The sequence below is a fragment of the Lissotriton vulgaris genome, chromosome 2_1 (assembly GCF_964263255.1).
Source record: "Lissotriton vulgaris chromosome 2_1, aLisVul1.2, whole genome shotgun sequence".
Taxonomy (NCBI): domain Eukaryota; kingdom Metazoa; phylum Chordata; class Amphibia; order Caudata; family Salamandridae; genus Lissotriton; species Lissotriton vulgaris.
Window position 1 is genome coordinate 1,550,137,613 of NC_141687.1, and position 21,126 is coordinate 1,550,158,738.

Consider the following 21,126-nt stretch of genomic DNA (forward strand, 5'->3'; position numbering starts at 1 on the left):
GGCGCTAGACCCCGCTCAGGCGGAATATCTTTAGCGCGATATCCACATAGAGGAGGTGATCTCCGCGATAGCCAGACTCAAACACGGGAAAGCCCCGGGCCCAGACGGTTACACGTCCCTGTTTTACAAAACCTTCTGCCCGGTGGTGGCCCCTATCCTCACCCGGCTGTTTAATTCCTTCTCCGAATCAGGAGCTATCCCACCGGATCTCCTGAGAGCGACGGTCTCAGTGATCCCGAAACCTGGGATGGATCGGGCCTTATGTGGCTCATAGGCCTATTTCACTCCTCAATGTCGACCTCAAGCAGTACAAGGGGATTCTAGCATCCAGGCTGGCCTTGCACCTCCCGGGTCTGGTCGAGGTCGACCAAGCTGGCTTTGTACCCGGCAGACAGACTGTCGACAATACTAAGCGAGTGACGCACATTCTGGAGAAGGCTTCGCGGATCCCGGGTGAGCGGATGCTGCTGGCGGTGGATGCTGAGAAAGCCTTCGACAGGGTACACTGGCCTTACCTCGAGCAGGTGCTCAAGAAACTGGGCATCGGTGATAAATTCTGCTTGATGGTTTTCAATTGTTACAGGAACCCTTCAGCGACGGTGAGGGTTAACGGGTGCAGCTCCCGTAGTTTTGCAATCGAGCGCGGTACTAGACAGGTATGCCCACTCTCCCCACTCCTCTTTGCTCTTTACATGGAGCCGTTTGCCCAGAAGATCCGCCAAAACCCGGATGCAATCGGAGTCAAGATGGGGCAGTATGTTCACACGATCAGTCTTTATGCGGATGATGTCCTGCTGACCCTGGACGATCCCAGGAGGTCCCTTCCCGCCTGCATCCACGAGTTGGATGCCTTTTCACGAGTGGCTGGCTTCAAAATGAACATGGGCAAGTCAGTGGCTCTGGATGTGTCTTTAGCTGCGGATACCAGACGAGACCTCCAGCGGCTCTTTCCCATGCAGTGGTCATCTTCCCTGGTGCCGTACCTGGGGATTCTGCTGGCGCCGACGTTGCCAGAGATGGTAACGGCTAACTACACCTCTCTTAGCAAGAAGATTAAGGAGGAGCTTGGCCGCTGGAGCAAGGGCCTGTTGTCTTGGCTTGGCAGGATTGCTGCGGTCAAGATGACGATTCTGCCCCAAATCCTATACCTCTTCCGAGCCTTGCCGCTCCAGCCGGTTGGATCAGGCAGACGCAAGCTGACATCGCACGCTTTGTCTGGCAGGGCCGCAAGCCGCGGATGAAGAGGGTTCTCTCCACGCTTGCCCCGGAAGCGGGGGGCCTCGGTATTCCGGATCTCCGGAAATATTTTCAGGCGGCGCAGCTGCGCTACCTTGTGGAGTGGAATAGGTGGGAGTCCGATAAGCACTGGCTCTTTCAGGACCAGGCGGTGGCAGGGCGTACCCTCCAGGAGGTTCCATTCTTGCGCCGAGCTTACCACCCCCCCAACCTTTACGCCTCCTTTGTCACGCGTGTTCCCCTACGGGTGTGGGACACAGTTTGCGAGGTTCGGGAACTTACCACGTTCCCCTCGCCATTCACGCCCATAGCGAGTAATCCTGATTTCACCCCGGGGATGGAGCCGGGCGCTTTCTCCCATTGGAGGGCAGCGGGCTGTCGGGCGCTCTTTCAGATTTACGGTCCGGAGGGGGTGGTCCCCTTTTAGCATCTTCAACAAGAGTTCCACCTACCGGAGTCGGATAGACTGCGATATATGCAGGTCCGGCACTGGGCGCTTCAACCCCAGGTGCGGGACACAGCCGATCGTCAGATAATGCCATACGAGCGGTGGTTGGTGACCCGCGCCTCCGACACTAAACTGATCACTGATCTCTATAAGTTCTTACAACCCCCTCCGTTTCACTACTACAATCCGGGCAGGGAGCGATGGCACAGGGAATTAGGTAGGACACTTAGCCATAAGGAGTGGGACCAGATTGCACACCGTGCACGACACTCAGCATATCACACTGGCCTTACTGAGACATTGACCAAGGTGTCCACATACTGGTATTATACCCCTGAGAGACTGCACGAGATGAACAGGCATATTGAGAAGGAGTGCTGGAGACGTTGTGGTCAGGTGGGGACCCTTTCACACATTCTTTGGGATTGTCCCTTGTTGGCTGCATATTGGAAGGAGGTTCTTGATGAGGTTGATAAGCATTTTGAAATCGAATTACCGCGCTTTCCTGCGTATGTTTTGCTGGGCCTTCCTAACGGCCTGATGTATCCGCTGAAGTCCCGCAGGGGCAGGCAAATCGCAATAGCGCTGGGCTCAGCTGTTCAGAACATCCTAATCCATTGGCGCACCACCACAGTCCCCTCCGTCACTGGCTGATTGCACAGGCTCTGGCATGTGCTGGGTATGGAAAAATTGTCACTCACGGTAGCGGGGGAGATAGACCAATTTGATGAGCTGTGGCAACCCTTTCGTGCGCTTGAAACTACTGAATTTAGGGAACTCACCTGTCCGAGGTACCTCAGGCTTCTTAGATTGACACCACCGGTGGTTCCAGCAGAATAAGAGGGATAGCGGGGCTGGGTCGTGGAGGGGGGGCAGGTAGCATTATCAGCGGTACATTGGACGGGGGGGGGTGGGGTTAAGTTGAGGTGTTTGGGGGGTGGTTCTAGGGGATAGTGGGTTGGATTTCTTAGTGTTACTGTTCTTATTCTTTGCTTAGACTGTTGGTGTTGACTATGCCCAAATTGAAGGTGCCGCTTATATTTAGCTCTTTGCAATTGCTGTTGCCTCTTTTTCACAGCAGACTTGTCCACCGTCACACCCGTGGTGTCATGCTCATTTTCTTCACTCTAATGTATGTAGCCCTAACCTCCTGTTCCCTCTCCCTATGTTTTTGTCTTAATAAAATGCTTTAAACCTAAAAACTATCACTTTTAATATATACATAATTAAAGCATGAAATGGTAGTACACTATCATTTGTAATAGGCAGATTTACCATTGAAATGTCCACAAACTTTCTCAATGACATGCGGTTTTATTGATAAACTATGTAGTATACTAACAATAATGTTTGGAAATAGTGGTTCGAGGCATGTGAGCTGTAGATCACATGCTGTGCATAGCTCGCCGTCTAGTGTTGGATCCAGATGTTTGCACTTTGTTTTTCTTTGAAGAAGTCTTTCCAATCATTAGGTAGGTGACTCCGCCTTTCGGTAATAGTGTACATGGGCATCAACTCCATAGTTAGTCTGCCATTGGGTTCGGATGTGTATTGCTGCGCTCCGGTTCTGCATCGTTTCTCTGAACCCTTCAACACGCAATCCACTACCCTCGATGGTATTGTTATCGATCGTGGTTCCCCATTCTTCGCGTATTGTCTCCACTCGAATAACTTCTATCGGAAAACTTATGGCGGGCCGCCGGGCTTACCCGCGCCGACAGCGCTAGCAGTCGATGGAACGGACTCCATTCAAGTTATGCCCCGGGTGTGGTGCTTAATTTCCACGCACGACTTGCACGAAGTGTGCAACCTCTGCCTATCCCCGGAACACTATGAGAAAGACTGCGACGTGTGCCGATTGTTTCGATCAAAGAAGACACTTTATGACCGTCGGCTCGACGTCACAAGATGCAACATCAAAGCGGCTCTGCACTGGACATCTTCGGCGAAGATTCCAACACAGAACATCACGCTCAAGGAGCCGAGGAAGAAGAACAACATATCTCTGTGTCCAAGGCCAACTCCGACATGGAAGAAGAGGAGCAGGTTACTCCGGGACCGAGTACCGTGCCCCCTCAACAAGCAAAGAAAAAGGCTCTGGTCCTTCCTCTGCCTTCAGGCCAAGGTCGGCACTGACAAAATGTTTCAGACGCCCCTCCCTTGGGCCCAGCTCCGAAACACATAAAAAAGCCTCCCGGCTCGAGTAGGCCCCATACTGGCACCAAGACCTAAATCCAAACACCTCTTGGTGACAATCCCATCTTTACCAAAGAATCCACCTTCGGCACCGAAAGGCTTGGAGCTGAAACCTTCAATGCCGAAACCGGCGAGTAAGGACAAAGACACTCTATTTAAAGAGCGTGGGCCAGATGCCCCGCCTTTGGATCCGAAACAGAAAAAAACTGGTCGTAAACCAGATACGGGACATATCCATGCCACCCTTCCAAAGAAACGAAAAATAGACCAGCCAGAGTACCACCAAATGCCTCTCAAAAGAAAAAGTGTAGGTACTAACCCTTCTCCCCTTTATATTCCACCTCCTTCCCCCACTTATCCGGATTTACTTATCACACCCACAAATTCACCACCACTATCACCTGACCCACAGGATGATGGGGATGGAGATGAGGATCAGGATAGGCCACGGGACATTGACCCTTGGGAGTATTAACACACTGACTCAAACACAAATAATGACCCTGATCTGTATCCGTCCAGACCCTCGCCATCTGATGATAACATTGGCTATGTTGATCTACTTAACAGGGGTGCTCAATATCACGGGGTGGAGCTGTATAAGGAGGCTTTAGAGGAGGACTTTCTATTTGAGACCCTAAGTTTCTCTCAGAGAGCCACTCATAAAGGGATGTTACAGCACACAGATGAGGTATTTAAAGATCTTGTGAGGGAAAGAATCATCACACCTAGGGTGGAGAAAAAATATAAACCTGCATCTACTGACCCCGCATACATCAAAGGTCAGTGTGACGGGGTGCTGGGTGAACCCCGTAATGATCTGGAGTGGTGGTCCGCCGCTCCCCTCTCACCTTGCACATTGTCCCCACAGCTACCCGAGACCGAGTGGAGCGAGAAGAAAGACGAATACTGGACCCCTCCTGAAATGGGACCCGGCTCCTTTAATTGGAACGAGCCGAGTACGTCAGCCACGCCCCTTCTCTACGGAGCAACGTCAAAAAGCGGAAGCACGGTTCCCTCGGCGGACGGCGTTTCCCTCGAGGAGGACTGTTTGCGGACCGGAAGGAGCAACGCGAGTGAGACCGGGAAGGAGGACGAGCTACAGACGTGCCCCGCTGTGGTCGACAAGCCAGGAGGCCAACGTTCCGGCGCTTCGCCCTGCCACGGTCCCGAGGGAGGAACGTGGCTTGACAAGGTACGGGGCCGGGTAGCAGGGTGGGTTGGACGTAGTAGCATCCATACTGAATAGTTACCGCCTCGGAGAGTACCTTGTATCCCTTGTGCCCTTACCCTCACGAGCACTACGAGCACTGCGCCACGTTAGAGGATTCACTTGCACTTGACTTCCTTCACCCCCCCCTCCTTAACAGCTGTACATATTGGACGTCCCAGTAACCTTAGTCTTCTTGCCTGTCTTTTTGCTTTTGGGTGCCGGTGGACCTGTCGTGCAACGCCTTACTGCAACGGGGAGAAGAAACCAGTCCGAAGCCCCCTTGGTCCTTTGGTGTAAACGACGGATGTGTCGCAAACCCCACCTTTATTTGGTTGAACTCTTTGAAAGACTGATTTCCCATACCGGATTGCTACTTCTGTTATGCAGAAGAAGACTTATATCCCAATAAAACCTTCTTTAAAGTCCTTACTCAAAGCCCCTACGTTTGTCTTTACTCCTAACTCTGACAGAATAGAAGGGCTGGAACAACAAGAGGAACCCCCCCTGGGACAGTCAGTTACCCTTAGACTCTCTTGTGGTTTCCAACGCTCGCAAGAGAGCTAACTCACAGACCTCAGGTGAGACCCCTCCTCCTGATAAGTAGTCCAAGCTCATTGATGCCTTGGGCAAAAGAGTAGCTTCACAAGCGGCTAATCATTGGCGCATTGCTAATGCTCTAGCTTTGTTGGCTCGGTATGATAGGGCTCATTACGATGAGCTAGAAAAGCTTATGCAATTTGTCCCTGGTGGACATAAATCTAAGGCTAATGATCTTATACAGGAAGGCAAACTGATTAACAACACTTCCATCAGATATGCCCTAGACGCAGCAGACACAACAACGTGTACAATAAACACTAGCGTACTACTACACAGGCATGCTCTGTTAAGAATCTCAGGATTCAAGCCCGAGGTGCAAACCTCCATTCTCAATCAACCATTTGACAAGGAACATCTCTTTGGCCCAGCAGTTGATAACTCACTGGAGAAAATGAAAAAGAACCCAGAGGTCGCAAAGTCCAAGTGGGCTTTGCAGTTACTTACAAATAGGGTGTATAGTGTAATGTCAATGGAGTGGTCGTTCTAAATGAAAAGCGCCCCTTTCTTGCAGATGTGCAGTAGGAGACGGAGTCCACTTCTCTGGACTCCTGCTGCTCTCGCCTGCGTGCGCTGTGAGTCTGTTGACTCATGCGCACTTAAAGCTGTGAAGCAGCTGCCTGCACAAGCCAGAATTGTAAACAGATGAATGAATTGCGTCTGCCGTCTGTTTACATTTCTTGCTGCCTGCCTGTCAACGTTAAAAGTTTGCTTGCTGATTGTTACAACAAGTGGGGCGCTGCCCCGTCACCCCTAATGGACCAGCCGCCGTTGGACAGCACATTCATGTCTTCCCATACCTAGACGACTGGCTCATAAAAGCCAGCTTGCCACAAAGCTGCCTACGCCACACTTGAAAGACAGTGCAACTGCTCCACAACCTTGGGTTCACTGTAAACCTTCCCAAGTCTCATCTTCAACCATCCAACATACAAGTGTATCTAGTAGCCACAATAGACACTCAAAAAGCTCTAGTGTGCCACAACCCAGTCAGAATCCGCAACATGCAGACTCTAATCTCTGTTTCAGCCCTAACACTCATTACCAGCTCGATGGTTCCTGTAGTTGCTAGGGATGATGGCGTCTTGCATTCTAGACGTCCATTACGCAAACTTCAAATGCGCCCTCTCCAGGAATGCTAAGCATGTCAGTGGAACCAGGCTCAGGGTCAATGATCAGATCTAGTGTTGGTGGACAGCCGCGCTCATCGCTCTCTGCAGTCGTGCAATACACAAAACCTTTCAAAAGGGCATCCCTACATCAACCCAGTTCCACAAATAGTGCTAACAGCAGACCCATCGCTCACTGGTTGGGGAGCTTATCTCCAAAAGCATACCTTTCAGGGCATGTGGACTCTGCAACAAAAGCACCTCCACATAAACCATCTAGAGCTGCTAGCAATAATTTTTCTAGCGCTCAAAGCGTTTCAACTTCATCTAATAGGCAAAGAGATTCTGATTAGATCCCAGGATCTAAAGCCTGTCAATTTCCCTATTTCCTTGAACCTCTTGCCTGACCACAATGGAGTCTCTTGTGTGTATCTTGTTGGTTGCCCACAGCTTTGTGTTAATTTTGATTTAAAAAAATTGCACGGATGCACTTTACCTTTTAAAAATTGTAAAACTATAGCACTCTGCTCACGATAATCTTGTGGCGGTCTTTGTCGCCCCTGCTACCCCGGGCCACCGCAAGCACTAGGCTTGATAATAGTGGAGGGTGCAGGGCGGTACCTTCTTCCGGGTTCCCTCCCGGTGCCGGGCATTGATTGGGCGAGTGTGTGGAGGCGGAGCTGAACGCTAGCACGTCCTCTACAAAACCTCATTGAAAGCTGCATTCTCCCTGATGACACGCGCATTTTATGATCGCAGCGCGACCTAGAAATATTTGAAAGCTCTTGTGTAAATTGATTTTAAAAATTGCACTGACAGCCCGACCTAGAATATTCTAAAGCTTTGTGTTAATTTTGATTTTAAAAAATTGCACGGATGCACTTTACCTTTTAAAATTTTTAAAACTATAGCATTCTGCTCACGATAATCTTGTGGCGGTCTTTGTTGCCCCTTCTACCCCGGGCCACCGCAAACACTAGACTTGATAGTAGTGGAGGGTGCAGGGCGGTACCTTCTTCCGGGTTCCCTCCCTGTGCCGGGCATTGATTGAGCGAGTGTGTGGAGGCGGAGCTGAACGCTAGCACGTCCTCTACAAAACCTAGATGCCCCCAAATACGCGCAGCGGATGCGCGCAGCGTCCGCGCCAAAGACCAGCCCGTCTATGCCCGTCCGGGACAGGCCGGGGCACGGGGCCGAAGGCCAGGTACCTTCGGCTCCTGTCAGACAGGTAATGTCCCCAGGCCAGCTAAAAGCGCTACGCCCCATCAAGCACGATGGCTGCATTACACTTGATGCACTTTATGCAGTTAAGGACATCTGCCCAAATTGCCATCTCTCACTCATAAACTTCCAACCCTACCCCGATCATAGGAAAGAACACAAAAAGTGGGAGCGGCCTCCTGCTCACAATGAGAAAGACTTTTGCTCTACAGTGTAAACTGCCGCTCGTTGCCTAAACACAAATTAGACATCTTTAACCTATTACTATAACACCAACCTAGCGCACTCTTCCTAACTGAAACTTGGCTTCATGACAGTGCAGGCCCCGACATAGCCACAGCTCTTCCTTCTAACTATGCCATTATAAGAAGAGAAAGAGCAGATAAAATTGGAGGTGGAATTGCTATTATTCTCAAGAGACAACTAAAATGCAGTTTGGACCCTGTAGACATTCCAGACTGTGAAGCAGCTTTCTTTAAAATAACCATGAACCCCAATTTTACGCTATCTGGCATGTTGATATATCGGCCCCCTGGAAATTACACCCATTGGGCTTCCTCATTAGCAAACTACATTACCCCTTTTAATCTAGGTTCAAAAAACTTTTCTTTGATAGGAGACCTAAATATACATTTAGAGGACTTATCCAACGCCACATGTACAAATTTGCTAGACGACCTAACAGCTCTAAATATCAAATTATTAAATTCAGGCCCTACACATAAGGCAGGACACCTACTGGACCCGATATTCACAAATGTTACCGAACTAGTATGGCACAACGCAATTCCCATCTGTTGGTTGGACCACTACCTTATTGAATTTAGCCTTAAACTACCAGCCACATCATCTACACAGCCTGTTCTCCCAACCACGTCTAGAAAAAACTGGAAAACACTTAACATCGCTCAATTCAATAAAGCACTTGGTGAAACCCCCCCCCAAAATAAGGGCCAAAACATGGAATGCATTGCTAAAGCAACTCAAAAGTGGCTCAGTGATGCTGCCGGTGCATGCATACCCACCCCTCACATAAAAAGAAAGAGTCACCGCCCTCCGGCCCCATGGTTTAACGACTCATTAAAAGCAGAAAAAACCAAATGTAAGGCATTAGAGCGACAGTGGAGGAAAAATTATGCACCAGATAAAAAGGGGACATACAACAACGCAAGAAACAAATATCACGCATCTTGTATGAAAGCTCGAGCCCTGTATGTATCTAACACCATTATGGAAGCAACAAACAGATCAAAAAGACTGTTCAACACTGTTAAGGAACTGGCAGGTGCACAAACCACAGCAACTGCCCGACCACTAAATGAACGACAATGTGAGGACCTCGCCAAATTCTTCACTGATAAGATTGAAAAGCTTATTACAGAAATAAAAAGTAATAAGACTGATACAAACACCCTAGCTGACACCAACAACGCCCCCATAATTAAGGCTACTCTGGAACAATGACCCCCAATTACTATTGGCACACTGAAGTCCATCCTCAAGACCATTAAATCCGGTTCCCCTTGCGACCCAATCCCTATCAAGGTACTTAACCAATTAGACACTCCTTTTCTGGAGATAATAGCTGACACCTTAAATTCATCTTTTGAACTTTCTGCAGTTCCTACATTGTGGAAACACACAATGGTAAACCCCCTACTGAAAAGCCTACGGCGAACCCCGAGATTCTATCAAACTACAGACCCATATCGCTTCTCCCTGTCTTCTCAAAGCTATTGGAAAGACATGTCCACACAGTTCAAACTCGCAAGAATAAGAGGCAGATCTTTCTCACACCTAGGACCTTCTCTCTGGAACACACTCCCTCCCCACATCCGCAAGGAGGCAAACTACACCAGGTTTAGAAAAAACATCAAGACCTGGTTGTTCAACCAATAAGATAAAATTCCTGCGAATCCCATACCACCTACTGTGCTGCATCACGGCGCCGGGAAACCCTTCTTGGGTAGCTGTGCGCCTTATAAGCTTAACACATAAATAAATAAATGTATCTCTGGGTCTTAATCCAGGCTTCAATGGTCACCCGGGTCGCTGGTAGGAGCGCTTGTGCACCATTGAACCTATATAAGTAGTGCGTATATGCTTTAGTTTGAAACTGCGTGCGTTCGAGCAAATAAGTAGGGTGTTCCACCGAGCATATGTCCCCTTTCATTTATAACTACTAAATGAGATAGCCAGTAATGTTATGTTATGTTATGTTATATTAATAACCTTTTATAAAGCGCACGTACGTCCAGGGGCTTCATAGCGCTGACTGAGCAGAAAGACCCAGATAACGGAGGGTTGAGCCTAGGCTGAGGGGAAAAGCCAGGTCTTACGCTGTTTTCTAAATACTAAGAGAACCCTGCAAGAGCGAATCCCCAAAGGGAGAGCATTCCAAAGCTTGGAGGCGAGCACAGCGAACCTGCGTCCGCCCTGGCGATGTAACTTAAAAACTGGTGTGGACAGGAGGTGAAGACTGGCAGAACGGAGGTTGCGGGAGGGGGTGTACCTAAACAAAAGGGTGTTTATAAATTGAGGGCTGCAGGTGTGAAGCGACTTAAAAACCATGCAGGCAGTTTTGAATTGCACTCGCTGAGAGAAGGGAAGCCAATGAAGTTGTCTAAGAATGGGCCTAGCAGACTGCCAACGGGGCTGGTGGTGGATCAGTCTGGCAGCTTGGTTTTGCACCAGTTGGAGACGTCTGCCGAGGTACAAGGGGAGACCCAGATAGATGGAATTGGCGTAGTCCAGGCGGGACAGCACAAGCGCTATCACCACCTGGATCAAGGCCGACTGGGTCAACATCCGACTGATTTTCTTTATCTTGCGCAGCTGGTAGAAGCAGGAGGATACCACCATGCCCACCTGAGTTTTCAGTGAGAGATTTCTGTCAATAACTACTCCCAGACTTTTGACCGATGCCGCAGGGAGAGGTGCAGGACCCAATTCCGGGGGCCAATATTGAGGGCCCCAGAGTGATTGGCTTTTGCCGTTGAGGATTATTTCCGTTTTTCCGGGGTTCAGTTTTAAATGATTAGTATCCATCCAATGGCAGATGTGTAACATGGTATCCCGAAAATCCCTGATTGAGTTAGAGGAACCGTCGATAGAAAAAATAAGCTGTAAATCATCCGCATAATTGAATGTGGTGACTAGAAATTTTCCTAAGGACTGGATCAAGGGGGCAAGGTACAAATTAAACAAAAGGGGGGACAGCGATGACCCCTGAGGCACACCGCAGGTTGTCTGAATTATAGGGGCAATAAAAGGAACCAGGCGGACTGCTTGAGAACGGTCGCTGAGGAAAGACCTAGCCCAATTATAGGCAGAGCTCCGGATGCCTGCCTGTTCGACACGGTCCAAAAGGATGGCATGGTCGACCGTGTCGAACGCGGCAGAAAGATCTGATAGGACCAGGGCCTGAGGAATTCCCTTATCCACGTTGTCACGGAGGGAGTCCATGACAGCGGTAATGATGGTCTCGGTCGAGTGGGCCAGCTGAAACCCGGCCTGATAGGGATCCAGGTAGTTGGAATCTTCAATAAATGTAGAAAGGTGGGTGGTAACATAAGCTTCGAGGAGTTTGGCCATGTAGGGGAGCAGGGAAATCGGCCTGTAGTTGGAGGGAACTGAGGAATCTGCACCCGATTTTTTTAGCAAGGGTAAGATTACCGCATCTTTAAAGGCTTTAGGGACAACACCCTGAGAGAGGGAAGCGTTAAGGAGTTTCAAAATAGGGGCAGAGTGGGCCGATATGATTTCCTTTAGGATGTACGGTGGACAACAATCCCTAGGAGAACCAGATTTCACCCTTGTGGTGAGGGTACATAAGGAATCTTCATTAAGAGGAGGAAAGTGCTCAAAGAAACGATCAGTGAGGGTCCAAGGGTCAGTGTTCAAAGTTAGGGCAGTGACTGGAATGCTGGCTTTGATTGTAGAAATGTTATCCCGAAAATATAGATTGAGGGAGTTACACAAATCCTGTGTTGCCGTTGGTTGAAGAGTAACTCTCTCCATATTAGTCAATTTATTGACAATGGCGAAAATGTCCTTAGATTTATTTTCCGAATTGGTGATTATATTTGAAAAATAAAGTGACTTGGTCAGGACAATAGCTTGCTTATAAACGGTACGGGCAGCTATATAAATGAATTTGGCCTGGGGGTCGTAGTTTCTCCTCCACTTTCGTTCTTTTTGACGGGTGTCTAATTTTTTCGCCTTCAAGTCCTCAGTGAACCACTTCTGAGAGTCCAGACGGCGGCCTATTCTAAACTTCTTCAGGGGAGCATGTAAATTGCTTGCAGCCAACAAGAGATGTTCATTTCGGCCTGCTCAAGATCCAGATTTTCGGCCGGGATGGTACGAGCCATTTCCTAAAAAAACCCTCCAGCAATTGCCGGAGATTTACCGTCGGGCCACCCAACTCATCATTGCACCAGTAATTAAAGTTGCAGAGCAAAAGAACTTTGGAATAATCTGTGACTACAGTAGCTAACTGTTCGCACAGGGAAAGGGGGAAGGACGCCATATGTTGAGGAGGTCTCTAAATAAGGACGCATATTAATGGACAAGTCTTGGAATCTAGTTTGATAATTAAGTTGTCTAATCTAGGAAGGGTGAAAGCGGACATAGAAGTGAGCGTATGCTCTTTTTTGATGATTGCTGCTACTCCTCCTCCTGTCTTTCCTTGAGCCCGGTTAGCATGCAAGATGTATTATGGCTCTGGAAGAGCTGCTAGGATGTCCGGGGAGGAGTCGCTATTAAGCCATGTTTCAGTGATGAAAAAAATATCAGGCTTATCGTCGAGGAGGAGTGAAAATATATCCATTGGTGCTTAACCAAGGAGCGTGCATTGAGAAATGAGATATGGAGGGTTACGTTAGTGGCCAATGGTGTAGTAGGCCTATGACTGTAATTTTGACGAGGAATGGTGGGCAGAGGGTCGAATGCCCTATGAGGGTCGCCAAGAATATCAAGATGAGCCAGTTGCTCAAGAGCGGCAGAACCAAGCACAGACTTGGCTTGATACAATGCTCGTAAATTTTCCGAGGAGTATCTGATCATTTGAGCAGGGGTGCTGGCCCCTGGGTGTGTCCAGGCTTGGACGGGCGCAGATGGGCTTGCCTTTGGCGCGCCATCGGCGCGCCCGCTACGCGCTCTAGGGGGTGCAGTCATTTTATAGTGAGGAGGGCGGGAGGGCCGGACAACTGGTGCGCCAACCGGAAAACCTTCCCCAAGATGGCGGCAGAAAATCCGCGAGCAGCACCTAATCGGCTGCGGCGAGGGAGCAGGTCAGAGCAAACAGAATTAAAACATACAATTTCCAATTTTAAAAAGTACAGCTTTTACGAGTAATGTTGTTGCTAAGCTTCATTCCCGGCTTCCGCCTCAGGAATGCTCAATCTTTCAGACAATCTGCGCGCGTGAGTAGAAGCGCAACTTTTGTAGTGAGGAGGGCGGGAGGGCCGGACAACTGGTGCGCCAACCGGAAAACCTTCCCCAAGATGGCGGCAGAAAACCCGCGAGCAGCACCTAATCCGCTGCGGCGAGAATGCGGCGAGGGAGCAGGTCAGAGCAAACAGAATTAAAACATACAATTTCCAATTTTAAAAAGTACAGCTTTTACGAGTAATGTTGTTGCTAAGCTTCATTCCCGGCTTCCGCCTCAGGAATGCTCAATCTTTCAGACAATCTGCGCGCGTGAGTAGAAGCGCAACTTTTGTAGTGAGGAGGGCGGGAGGGCCGGACAACTGGTGCGCCAACCGGAAAACCTTCCCCAAGATGGCGGCAGAAAACCCGCGAGCAGCACCTAATCCGCTGCGGCGAGAATGCGGCGAGGGAGCAGGTCAGAGCAAACAGAATTAAAACATACAATTTCCAATTTTAAAAAGTACAGCTTTTACGAGTAATGTTGTTGCTAAGCTTCATTCCCGGCTTCCGCCTCAGGAATGCTCAATCTTTTAGACAATCTGCATGCGTGAGCAGAAGCGCGACTTTTGTAGGGAGGAGGGCGGGAGGGCCGTACAACTGGTGCGCCAACCGGAGTACCTTCCCCAAGATGGCGGCAGAAAACCCGCAAGCAGCACCTAATCGGCTGCGGCGAGAATGCGGCGAGGGAGAAGGTCAGAGCAAACAGAATTAAAACATACAATTTAAAATTTTAAAAAGTACAGCTTTTACGAGTAATGTTGTTGCTAAGCTTCATTCCCGGCTTCCGCCTCAGGAATGCTCAATCTTTCAGACAATCTGGGCGCGTGAGCAGAAGCGCGACTTTTGTAGTGAGGAGGGAGGGCTGGACAACTGGTGCGCCAACCGGAAAACCTTCCCCAAGATGGCGGCAGAAAACCCGCGAGCAGCACCTAATCGGCTGCGGCGAGAATGCGGCGAGGGAGCAGGTCAGAGCAAACAGAATTAAAACATACAATTTCCAATTTTAAAAAGTACAGCTTTTACGAGTAATGTTGTTGCTAAGCTTCATTCCTGGCTTCCGCCTCAGGAATGCTCAATCTTTCAGACAATTAGACAGTAATATGCTCTCACATCCAGGAGGGAATTTGCACCATCATACTGATTCTTCTGAAGGTCGGCAGGGAGATCCGAGGGTGGCCCCCATCCCACAGTGACGTATGGATTTCCCCATTAATTTTTGCGAAGTATTCCTCGGGATGTTATAGAGGAGTCTCACCGTCGCATTCTGGACTACCTGTAACTTTCTAATCAGAAAGTCAGGTGCCCCGATGTAAAGGGCATTCGAGTAGTCCAGGCGGGAGAGCACCAGTGCCCTGGCTACCGTTTCTTTGGCCGCTTGGGGGAGAAGGGGAAAGAATCTTCGAAGGGTGGTCAGAGTTCCAAAGCAAGTCCCAGCCAGTCTAGAAATCTGGTCACGGAAACACAGGTCGGCTCCAAACCAGACTCCAAGGTTCTTAGCTATCCCACCCTCTCCCTTAGGGCAAGGTAAATCACTGGGCCAAATGGACTCCCTAAAGTCAGTTGGAAATTGGCCGTAGAGCAAGATTTCCGATTTGTCCTCATTGCATTTGAGGCATGCTCTTGCTAGCCAAGCAAATACAGAGGATAGGCATTGGCGGGCTCCTGAAGTGCAGATATTCTCCTTATTCCAGGTAAAGAGAAGTTGGGTGTCGTCGGCGTATGCCATTATCTTCGCACCCAAGTTCTCTGCCAGCAGAATCAAAGGTGTTAAATAAACATTAAATAAAAGGGGACCCAAGGTCGACCCTTGTGGTACTCCAGTCTCTACCCTGCCGTTAGAAGAATGGAAGGGAGGTAACCAGATTTGTTGGGACCGGTCAGACAGGAAAGACCTGATCCACCCAAGGACCGCGCCCGAGATGCCAATATCCTCCAGCCTAGACAAAAGCTGGAGGTGAGGCACCGTATCGAACGCGGCAGAGAGGTCCAATAAAATTAGAGCTGCTCTGCCGCCTCCGTCCAGGCACTCCCTGATGGCCTCTGCCATCTCCACAAGTGCAGTCTTGGTGCTAAAAGAGGTACGGAACCCTGATTGGGCCGGGTGAAGTGCCCCAGAGGATTCCACGAACCTCTCCAGCTGCCGAAATGCGGCCTTCTCGCATACTTTGGCAAGGGCTGGGAGAGGGGATATGGGCCGGTAGTTAGATGTAATCAGTGGATCTGCAGTGGGTTTTTTGATCAGTGGGAGGAGTTTAGCTTGTTTCCACTGGGAGGGCATCATTCCTGAAGCTAGTGACTCATTGACCAGGGCAGTGACCACAGGGGTAATTACTTCGGCCACTCCACTCAGAACCCTCGCAGGGCATGGATCTGCTGGGGACCCCGACTTCAAAGCTTTTAGTATGGTCATCACATCCATCTCCTCAACATGAGTAAATTTAGACATCTCAGTTTTAACCTTTGTTACTTGGCATAGTGGAGGTGAAGGTAGTCGATCGATTAGAAGTTGATCGGTTTGCAGAGAGGGTGGCTGATCGGAGGGTTTAAAACTATCTTGAATTTTTAGTATTTTATCAATAAAAAAGGTGGATAGTTGCTCACACCAATCTGTAGAGATCGGGGCTGACATCTTCTCTGCCACCGGAGCTGTGAAGCTTTTAACAATGGAGAAAATTTCTCGGCTGTTGTTCTTAGCTTTAAGAATTCTAGCCGCGTAGAATTCCCCCTTGGCCGTCTTAATCGCCGCATAGTAATTTTGTTGAGCTGCTCGGAGTTCCGATTTTGCAATGGGACAGTAATTTCTTCTCCATACTCGCTCTCGTGCCTTACATCCTACTTTTAAAGTCTTTAATTGTTCAGTATACCAAGGGGATGTGGGGGTGGCCCTACGGTTATTTTTTCCTTTACACTCTGGTAGTGATCTAATGGAAGAGTCTATCCAGGATGAGAAATTATCAACAGCTTCATCCAAATTTTGTGCTTTCACTGGGGCGGTGTGCCTAAGGGCCGCCACCAAGTCCGGAATATTAATTCTTCTTGGGTGTTCCCCAGGCTTGGATTTGGGCAGCACACGAGTGTAGTTAATGTCCCAGGAAAAATGAACTGGAAAGTGGTCTGACCATGTAATAGGGAAGGGTGGGTCGGTTGAAATGTTAAAATTAGAGTATACCAAATCCAAACAGTGACCCCCTACATGAGTGGCAGAGCGCACCTGTTGTACCAACTGGCCAAGTTTACAAATCTCTTCCAGGTCTTTTACTCCGGGAGCTAGGCTCGTGTCCATATGTAAGTTAAAGTCTCCCAACATTAAAAAATGTGGGAATCTAAGCGCTCTCTGGATGACGACCTCCTCCTTCCACGTTCCTTAACATTTATCAGCAGAGACAAGGAATGTCATTCATCTGAAAGACAACAAAACAAGTGGCCTAGTTCCAAACTGGCAACTAGGACTCCCAAACGCACTACTAAGTAGAACAATATTGACATTTAACAAATGTATTCATAATTTTTCGGATTCAATTTAATACAATATGAATTGCTGTAACAAGAATTTACTTGATTCTTTTATGCAATGAAACACATTACATTATAACAAAATCATGAAACATCAAGCTGTTCTGTGTAACATATTTCAAAACCCAATGCATTTCGGGACTCTCGGTCCCTTCATCAGGGGTATTTGTCTTCACACAGATAGATATTTCTGTTGGATAGAAAGCTGCTCAAGGCCGAGCCAGGCGAACTTCTATGAAACAGAACAGTAATTCAAAGACGCAGGTGGAAAACACCTCTTTACTAAGCCCAGAAATCGCGTGAAGAGACCACCGGACAGGTGTTACAAATACTCATGCTGATTCTCTTTTCTAAACCTGGCGATCGCGTAAATAAACCAACATAGAGGTAATACAGATTCTCGCACTGACTCTTTACCCTGACATAGGCATTCACCATAATGCCGTTGTGTGCAATATCCTCACTCAAGTATAGCGACCGTAAGATTCTCTCGGTTCCTTGCCGATATATTAACCCGACTTCGCTAAGTCCCGGGAAGATCTTCCCGAGTATTTGTAACACCTGTGAAGGGACCGAGAGACTGAAATGCATTGGGTTCTGAAATATGTTACACAGAACAGCTTGATGTTTCATGATTTTGTTAAAATGTAATGTGTTTCATTGCATAAAAGAATCAAGTAAATTCTTGTTACAGCAATTTATTTTGTATTAAATTGAATCCGAAAAATTATTATTACATTTGTTGAATGTCAATATTGTTTCACTTAGTAGTGCGTTTGGGAGTTCTAGTTGCCAGTTCGGAACTAGGCCACTTGTTTCGTTGTATTCCATATGCTCCGCAGGCATATTTCCCAACACAGCACACATCAATCTAAGGTGTCTAAATTGAATAAGAGAGTGCACTTCTCACCCACATTTTCAATCAACTGAAAGAGACAGAAATAATTTTCACATAGTCCTAAAATGTTCAAAGGTGGGTAGCCCAATAAGCCCTTACAATGCACTAAGTTAAGTATGCAAAAAGGGACTTGTAACATTTGTCTACAGACTAGATTTCAATTAATTCTGATACAATTATCCTTTAATTATTCACTTTGCCACGGTTAAAAATGTGCATTAAAATTGTATTTTCCTGTAACTTGAACCTTTGTCAGTGCAACCGTAACCCACATGTTGAGTTTTCTGGACTATATTATGCATTTGTAAAATAAATATGAATTGTTATTTGTAGGTTATTCAAACATTTGAGTTATTTTGCTAATTCCCAGATGCAAATTGTGCAACAATCTAACTTAACTACCCAAAATTGCATGTTAATTAGCACCATGTTAAAAATAAGCCTATAGGTTGACCACTACACTGCAACACCTTTCTTACTAAGGTGATCTAATAGTTCTGCCCTATTTTCTCCTTACTCCTTTCGTTGCCCTTTGGTCTCTTTAGTAAACGTTTTGATAAGTCTCCTGCTGCAGGAAATGGTTTATGCTGAAACTTGTATTCATTAATGAATTTATTGCAGGGGTCAGGGAAGAAGTAAAGTTTGGATGAATGTTGCTGCACAAAATAGAGAAAAAACGATTGTCATTTACTGAGATCCTGTGTTGTTAGTGTCAACCAGACCACCCCCTTCACTTCTTGCCCTTATCGGCTTCCCAATACCTAACCAGCGCCTGTTCTGGTGTTATTAGGTAGAAATGGGTAAGTGGAGCGCTAAACTTTTAGAGGCTGTAGAGAGTTTGGTGTCTTGAAAAGGTCAATGATAATTGGCTCTGCTAAGGGCCATAAACTCACCATTTTATTGTTTTTCTGGAACCCTAAATCCTATGTGAATAATTAAGTCTGCATGATTGGCAAACATTGGTAAAATGAAAATCAGGGATAAGCAAATTCAGGTAAGTATACTTTACTCATATTCCTGTTTTTCCGCGGAATATCATTGCAGGTATAAATTGGATGTATGAATATAGCCCCTTAAGGGAATGTATTGTAGTGTATTGCTTTAGTGGTATTTTCATCATTAAGGTCTGGGAAGGTGATGGTAATTTTTGGATGTCATCCGGCTTCATCCGCTCGCCCTACTTTCATTCACTCGCCTTACGAAGCCTTTCCTTCATTGTGTCTCCACAGCTGCTGCAATTGGAAACGGAACCTATTTTGCTGTCAATGCAAATTATTCAGCGCAAAACACCTATTCTAGACCTGACGCCACTGGAATGAAATACATGTATCTTACCAGAGTACTTACTGGATTATTTTGCCCGGGAGCACACGGAATTATTACTCCACCAGCAAAAAGTACTAAAGACCCCACTGATCTGTATGACAGCGTGACGGACAATGTTGCAAACCCTAGCATGTTCGTAATATTTAACGATGTTCAGGCTTACCCAGAATATTTAATCAGTTTCAAATAACCAATAAGCATTTTCTCTACAGATCCTTCTCCTACTAAAATACATTTGTTAACCTGTACAATCTCTAAGGAATATGTAATAAACACCTCAGTTCTTTAGCCGCCAGTTGCCTTCTTCCAAATGAAGTTTTTTTCTTTCTATATTCATACAATAAACATGATGCCTTATGTAATCTATATATATATATATATGTATGTGTGCCCAATAAAGGACTTTGCCTTATGTTTTGTTTAATTTCACATTTACATACGGTTATAGAGGTTTGTATTAGTTCTGTACAAATGTTTTGTTGTGTCTGAGTAATCTCGCCTGATTCCCACATTTCTCATTGTGTTGCATTACACACATTTTCACCACTTCACATGGTGTGAGATTTTACTTTGTTTTTACTGGGGAAACTGATTAGGATAAAAAAGTTTTGCCAAGAGACATTTTCTCCTAGAACCAATTTCCTGCCTATATTTTTCTGAGCGAGTTTTACCCCACAGAGAAAAGATACACGCGATAAAGGAGAAATGTGTATGGGTAATTTTGCAGAATTGTATTTACTATTTTTTCATTATTTATTTAACATGTGTTGGACAAACAAAATCGCTAATTTCACATTGCCCTAGTATGCATCTTGGGCAGGAGTATTTTGTAATCAGGCACCTTGGACAAATGGAGTGAAGTTTGAGCTGTGCAGGTTTTCTCTTGCACAAAAGGCCCTCACACAAATACAGTCCTATACTTATTTCACTCCTAAATCTCTGCCGAGAGCATCTTCTCTGCTTGTGCAGGACACTAGACGATTTGAGAGGCCGTTTCGTCGTTTTTCTACCTGTTAGTATGTTGCCCTTGGGCAGCAAGTCTTTCAAGGACTACAACGTTTTTGGCTTCTTCTTGCATCTAAATGTTGTACTTTGCCAACATCTTTTTTTAGGCTAAATGAAAGCCTTCCTAAAGGCTCCATAATATCATAAAACCTCACCCATATGGGATTGTGCATCATATAGCATCTGGTGATCCCTAACATAAGTAAAGCATTTTTCCAGAGACAAATCAAAGTGCTCCTTTTTGGTTGACTGATTGATATTTTAGTTTGGCCTGTAATGTAGAGATCATAATGGTTTCTCGCACACTGAAAACTCCTGGGCGTGTACAGTGATTGTACATGTGCCCCAACCTATTGGAAGACGGAATATACTATAAGTAGATCCTTCACACCACAGCCACTGTAGCCAGGCTCTTAGCTAGGGCATTCTGTTTTTGCTGATGTTCAAATGGATATAGAATGTGAAAGAGCACACTAGCACAGGAGAATGCTCAGTTTATATGCTCTTCTGTCACTTGTTCACCCACAACTGTTAAATGACATGGAAAAAGTTTTAATAGAGCTATGTCCTCAGAGCACAGTACAAAAGCCTCAAAAAATGTACTTGTGAAGAAAAAATAAGCACCATTAAATGTAAGCAGCTGCGCTTTGCTGATATTCAAGAACAATTATACTTTTTCGCAAAGAAAAATGTGTTGTGACAGATGCATGTATTGACTTGAAATCGCTGGGACAGGAGATACATATGCTTGCGACCTTGGTGTATGAGGTGGAAATGAGGATGTAAACCAAGCCCAAGCTCAAAATTCAGGAGCGGCATACATTGGAAGAGAAATACACAAAGATGGTTCAGACTGGGAGACAAAGCACAACGTTGAACAGAGGGCATTGTTTCATGGGATGGTAGTGGTGGCTGAACAGACGCATGCTGG

The 21,126-nt window shown here is 46.9% G+C and overlaps 1 protein-coding gene across 1 annotated transcript in view; it reads left to right on the forward strand.

The window, feature by feature from the left end:
* The window catches only part of LOC147732882 (protein mono-ADP-ribosyltransferase PARP14-like), a 1,251,483-nt gene extending 1,231,881 nt beyond the window's left edge, over positions 1-19,602 (forward strand). The window contains exon 18 of the mRNA XM_086957427.1: positions 19,094-19,602. Coding sequence (XP_086813553.1) covers positions 19,094-19,380 — 287 coding nt within the window. The 3' untranslated portion in view covers positions 19,381-19,602. The remainder of the gene's footprint in view (positions 1-19,093) is intronic.
* The last annotated feature ends 1,524 nt before the right edge of the window (positions 19,603-21,126 follow it).